Source organism: Rhododendron vialii, chromosome 8a (assembly GCF_030253575.1).
Source record: "Rhododendron vialii isolate Sample 1 chromosome 8a, ASM3025357v1".
In the NCBI taxonomy this organism is placed as follows: domain Eukaryota; kingdom Viridiplantae; phylum Streptophyta; class Magnoliopsida; order Ericales; family Ericaceae; genus Rhododendron; species Rhododendron vialii.
Window position 1 is genome coordinate 8,923,488 of NC_080564.1, and position 6,102 is coordinate 8,929,589.

The 6,102-nt window shown below is 36.3% G+C and overlaps 1 protein-coding gene across 1 annotated transcript; it reads right to left on the reverse strand.

The window, feature by feature from the left end:
* Positions 1–1,051: 1,051 nt before the first annotated feature.
* On the reverse strand, positions 1,052–2,703 carry LOC131335642 (uncharacterized protein At5g65660-like). The gene is made up of 2 exons (XM_058371099.1): positions 2,302–2,703; positions 1,052–1,424 (listed from the first exon to the last, which is right to left on the reverse strand). The coding sequence occupies exons 1-2, from the start codon at positions 2,527–2,529 to the stop codon at positions 1,257–1,259; spliced, it is 396 nt and encodes a 131-aa protein (XP_058227082.1). The 5' UTR covers positions 2,530–2,703; the 3' UTR covers positions 1,052–1,256.
* Between the last annotated feature and the right edge of the window lie 3,399 nt (positions 2,704–6,102).

A 6,102-nucleotide genomic window follows, 5' to 3' on the forward strand; every position in this document is an offset into this window, starting at 1 on the left:
GAAAAAATATTTTACATCTAATAAACGGCTTGAATCATTTGTGTGAGATCCGTGGTGAATCCCACAACAAAATCTATGCACAATCTGTGCACAAATGCATGTGTGGTTAATTAGCAGGGTTCATTCGTTAGTGCCTACCGGTCTAAAATGGACCTAGGGTCCACTCTGATACTTGAGTCAGTCTCTCTTTTATAGAAGACAGATACTCTCTTCGTCCTACTTTGTTTCGTCTGTTTCTTTTTTTGGGATTTCTTAAAAAATTATTTATATCTCATAATCTATGGAGTAATATTTTATATATTCAATATGGATCTTATTTGATAGATCTCAATTTATTTTTTTAAACAAGATTTTCAAAATTATAAAAAACATTAAAGTTTGTGAGATATAGAAATTTTTTTGGAATGTTCCAAAAAGGAAACAGGCATAACAAAGTGAGACGGAGGGAGTATTCTCGTCCTTCCATTTTTATTGTCTATTATTCTATTAATTTATTTATTTTTATGTTTTTTGTCTATATCTTTTAGTGTGGATTTTAAAAAATATGCAATATGAATCTTGTTTGATCGATCTCGATTAATTGTATAATACAAAATTTTCAAAATTATGAAAAATATTATATTATTTATACGTAATTAAAAAATGAACAATAAGCAATTCAAAAATAGCACGTAATTCAAAAATGAAAATGAGACGGAGGGAGTAGATTGTAAAATTTATCTTATTATCTTATTCTTTTTTTTATACAAAGAGAGTTGCTTGGCCTCCAAGCACCTCTGCGTGTGATGTCATGCATGACTTGGATGAATGCCACGTCGGCTTTCACCAAGTTATTGAATCGCGCCGCTCTGGCATCATTGATGTGGCTCCAACGATAAAAAAAATTAGGTACACATCATCTACAGTCCCTCACATACATGTGGGGCTCGTGCGTGTGGAGTTTTAATGAGGAAAAAACTAATCAACAGATATGGATTTTAAAGAATTTTTTTTTTCCGGTAAAATTAAAGATGGGACCGGGGTTTAGTAGCGGCAACCTCCACAATAAGAATTTTAGAAAATACAATTATTATATGTAAAAAAAAATTATGCCCAACTTATATAGTCTCACCATCACTAAATTTTTTAATATACATTTCGACACTGCTAAAGTAAAATCCTGATTCCGTTCTTGAGTAAAACGGAGGCTTGCAAGGACACGGCTAAGTAATTCTCATGGTAAATAGGATTCATATATACAAGAAATCTCCAATTTGCTAGTACAACGGCACGGCTATTCGCGGCGGCTTAGGGAGCTTCTGCACCTGTACGATGATGTTCTCCGGTCGTGGAGGCTCGCAAGGACACGGCATTGCTATGAACTTCGGCATGTGATCGCCGGGCATCAGTACCGGTAAGCTTTGGCTTTGGATTTGCTTTGGATCCTATTCACAAGAAAAAGGAGGTAATAATAAGTATAGTGATTGTACTAGTAATAGGCCAATAGCCACGACATATGTATATTATTGCCAAGTGGAAAACGCAAAAACGAGGATAGAACACGGAATAATCATACAAGAATGTCACGATTTCAAAGAACTTACAGTATCATCTTAAGTATAAATCCACGGCCAAAAAATATCATAGGTACTTCACTATGCATATAAAGGGAGTAGTTCTTCAAAGTGGTGCCAAAAAAATTCAAAGCATGTAAAGACCGTCTATTTATCCTAATGAGAATTTCCTTCTAAAATTCTAAAACTTCTATATCGATATTGAAATTAATTCTGCCCATGTTTTTTTTCTCTCTCATGGTGTAGGTTTCAGAACCGAACGACACCAATTATTTTGTGTTTCGGTGTGATTACTTAATTTGTTTTTTGCTTATTGTTTTCATCATAGGATTTTTTTTAAAAGCCATGCTAAGCCACTTTAAAAACACGGAAAAGTCTTCAATACACATCCCTATAAGGTGTGTACTATATGCACCTATTGTGTGGTTCATATTGTGCTACCTCATAAAAAATTACTTGTAGGACCAGTCATTCATAACATTTTATTTCGTATCGTAACTTTTATACTAAAAATTCGCAAAACTTTTTATCAATATGATTCGTAATTTTTTAGCAATATATTCATAACATTTTAGAAATCATAACATTTTGGTGTGTTTCAATAAGGGTGCATATGATATATACCAAAATAACACTTCCCTTAAAACACAATTTTGAACAGAATCATGTCCGGAATTGTGTTTTAAAGTTGTGTGCGTGGATGTTTTGATTTTCTTATGGAGGTAATTGATGGAGAAGGAGATATTACCATGCGTATGCGTTGAGGTTTGGAGGGTGGTCCATCGTTATCTGCCTCGAGATCCGTGTTGCGGGCGGAAGATCGACGGAGTGTTCGGATTCTCTCCCAGTGGTAGCAACAGGAGAAGACTCCACTCAAAGTGAAGACGACTATCAAGAGAAGGGCTGCCCCAATAGGGAAGCCCAAGGACGGTCGAGATTCGTCCATGTGGGACGACGCATAATCTCCGCTCTCCATCACTTGAAGTAGTACTACTGCAAATAAATCTCCCTCCTCCTTGTCGTTCTCATGTGTAGAGGGGAAGAAGAAGAAGCAGCAGCAGCAGCAGCAAACGGTTGCTCTGTGTTGAAGAGGAATTTAGATGAGTGGAGAAGAGAAGAGAAGAGAAGTGTGGAGATTTTTACTTATAAAATGGGACTTTTTTGGCTGAGTTCGTACTATTTATTTCTTTTTGGCATATTGAGAGATTGGGGTGCTACAGGGTACGTGTAAAAGCCCTAAAGGTTCGTTTGGATGCGAGATAAGGATTGAGGATATTATTTATAAAGGATGATAAAATAGTATAGAGTATTGGTTAATAAGGAATGATCATATTAATGTGATATTTGTAGAGGGAGAAATTAAATAGTAATTGGTTTGGATGATGTATTAAAATTGGGAGGATAAAATAGTACTTGGTTTGAATGATAGATAAAATATGGGGATAAAGTTATTTTGTAGTTGAAATGGAGAATGGAGGGATATTATTTCGGGGGTATTAGCTAATAACACCTCAAACCCTAGGATAAGATTATCCCCCCTCGGGGGTATTGGGGGTATTATAGAAGAGGGGGATAGAGGAAGACCCCGTGTTTTTGGTTCCCAAACCAAGGATTAAGGAGGGCCCCACAGTACTAGGCCCCGTTTGATAACGGGTTTGGGGGTTGGGATTGGAGTACTAATTCCATGGGACTATTAATACTCTGTTTGGTAAAAAAAAAAAGTTCGGACTATTAGTCCGTTGGGATGTCCAATCCGGCCTTTAGGGGGTATTAGTAATACCCCGTGAGACTTGGTATTCGTAGTCTCATCCTAACCCATTCTCATTACTAATCCATTTTCATTACCAATTTCTTCTATCAATCCAATCTCATCATCTAATCCCATCCCAAACAAACATACTCATTATCAATCCCTTCTCATTACCAATCCCAATCCTAATCTTATCTCATTACAAATCTCGTCCATCTATCACTATTATCAAACGGGGCCTAAGGGGATAACCCAATACCCCTTCACAAGACCTCATCCAAACGAGCCCAAAAGGGTATACCTGGTGTCGGGGCCATGGTACGGAATCTGGAGAACCACGTGACCGTGTTCTAATTGGGAGCAACAAAGAATTATACTTGGTTGTGGGGATGGAGTCTCCGGAATCGCCTCATCGCACGATGGTGTGAGAATCACACATTTGTAGTGAAACGCATAGTATTGTAGGGAAAGATTCTAGAGCACCATTTGAACACATAGTAATTTTTAGGTGAGGATGTATTTGAATTATTATTTGCTAGTCCTCGTTGCAGCCACATGGGTATTTTGATTTTCTTCAAAATCACGCATTTATGTGAGACTCATTTACCTAGTCATAGACTCTATTTGAATGCATAATTGTAAAGGAGGTTGAAACACCATATGATGGTGCTCCAGAATTGCTCAGTAATTCTTTCTTTTATTAGGATTTTGTTGAACCCCATGATGATCTTCCCTGTTTTTGCTTTAGCAAAAGCTTTCCTCCATTTGCTTATTTGTTGAAAAATAGACAAAAGAGGGCTAGCAAACGAAGAAAATAGAATCTTGAAATATGCTGTAATTGCGAAACTAGTAAGAGATATTTTCTAAGACAATAAAACTGCATTTTAAAGCAAGCTCACCTGTTGTTGCCAAAGCAATTTTTAAATTTCCTACAGTATCGACAAATAAAGAAAATAGCAATGTTGCTGCACCTGTGTGGTACCATTTTGGCACAGTCTCAAATCTACTCTATTGGATTAAACCCATCTCCTTTTTTATGCGAAGTAAATGGCTCGGATTATGTGGCAAGTTTGACAATTGTCAAAATTGATGCCAAATTCAGCACCAAGAATGGCAACCCCAAAATTTGGCATTGAATTTGGCACAAGGGTGGGGAGGGTTTAGCCATTCCTGATGCAAAATTGCACTCGTTTATTTTTCTGAACTCGGGTAGTTTTGAAGTCCTAGGCAAAGAACAAATCACAAGTTGCCCAATTGATATGATCAGTACCCTACTAGCTCCATAACCAAAAGGAACAAAAATAAATCCAACTTATCAGCAGCAATCATGCCAATGTGGTCCATGTCCTGATGTCCACTATCAATAAACACCTCGAACTTTATATATACTACTCATGATGAAAGTGTGTACTTTAAGCATGCATCCTCCTATGATGATAATGTATTGATTTCATTCTCTCCCACTTTGTTAAAAGGACAGAAGTTTATGCTGGGTTTGGATGAGTTTTTGAGAATTTTTGAGTTTAGTTTTTGGGGTAACGAATGGAGAGAGAAATTAGGGTAATAATTAGAGATAAATGACGGCCAAGGATGTGTTTTGATAATTAATACCCGCTAAGGACATTTTCAGTATTAACAGATGTTTTTAGCATGTCCTTGGCGGGTATTAATTATCAAAATACGTCATGAGTTGTCATTTTCCTCTTTAATAATTAAAGGATGATACACAAGCGAATATACTAATCTAGTTTACACAAAGGAGAAGCCCCTGGCAGGATATCATGTTCATTTCTTGCATAATTAATTGAGCAACCTATGCAATTACAATGGGGAAAAAAAAACTATGGATGAATCTTTCCATGGTCCATTATCTGATTATTATGACACAAAAGAAAGAGTTCTTTTGACTGGTCAGACTAAAAAGAGAGCATATTAAGGATGAAAAATTTCACCATGAGATTAAGAGTCAGGAAAGTTTATTTATAAAGGCAAAAGATAATGACAGCCCAAAGAGCGTTCAACCATGAGCTGCAAGTCTGCCACTTTACTATGTAGCTCACAGTTTTTATAACAACTCGTGAGATTTAAAAGTAAATGAGTGAAAATTTGTCCTTCTCAAAACATAAGACCCTGATTGTTTTCTGTGTTGAAAGGCCAAAATAGACTGGAGTCCTGATTTGCATTGATTCAAGAGAAGGGAAATCTAGCTAGGAGAAGTATCTCGTAGTTGTGCCTTGTTCAACCACAGCCCACTGCCACTGGGCATTGTATCGCAAAACCTATTTATAAAAGACATACTCCCTTCATCCCGATTTGTTTGTTCCTTTTTTGACTTTTTGAAAGCGTTTGACCTCTCAAAGAATTGGTTATAATTTTCAATCCGTAATGTTTTTAATATACGTTATGGATCTTGTTTGATAGATCTCAATTAATTTTATTATACAAAATCTTCAAAATCATAAAAAACATTATAAAATATAAGATATAAGTATATTTTTGAAAAACACGTATTTCGATAATTGAACAAACAAATTGGTACAAAGGAAGTAGATGCAAAGAGATATTGTACATTCTATCTTCTCTCAAGCAACTGTCGATCGATAAATAATGTATTTGCTATGTTGTATTCAAACACCGCAATCAAACCGGTCAATGGTTGAGCTGATGTGGGCCTTCAGCATCTCTATTTCCACCTCATGATTTTCGCGCGGGCAACCAAGAGGTTGCTGTCTGGGGGAATATCTGTCTTTTGAAATTCAAATTTGAAACGTTTTGGAAAAGGTAGTACTACTACTACAA

What these genes read in the sequence shown, in the direction of transcription:
- LOC131335642 (XM_058371099.1), bottom strand. Translation starts at nt 2,529, where the DNA reads ATGGAGAGCGGAGATTATGCGTCGTCCCACATGGACGAATCTCGACCG. An exon ending in AACCTCAACGCATACGCATG is followed by an intron (nt 1,425 to 2,301) that starts GTAATATCTCCT and finishes TCTTGTGAATAG; the next exon opens with GATCCAAAGCAAATCCAAAG.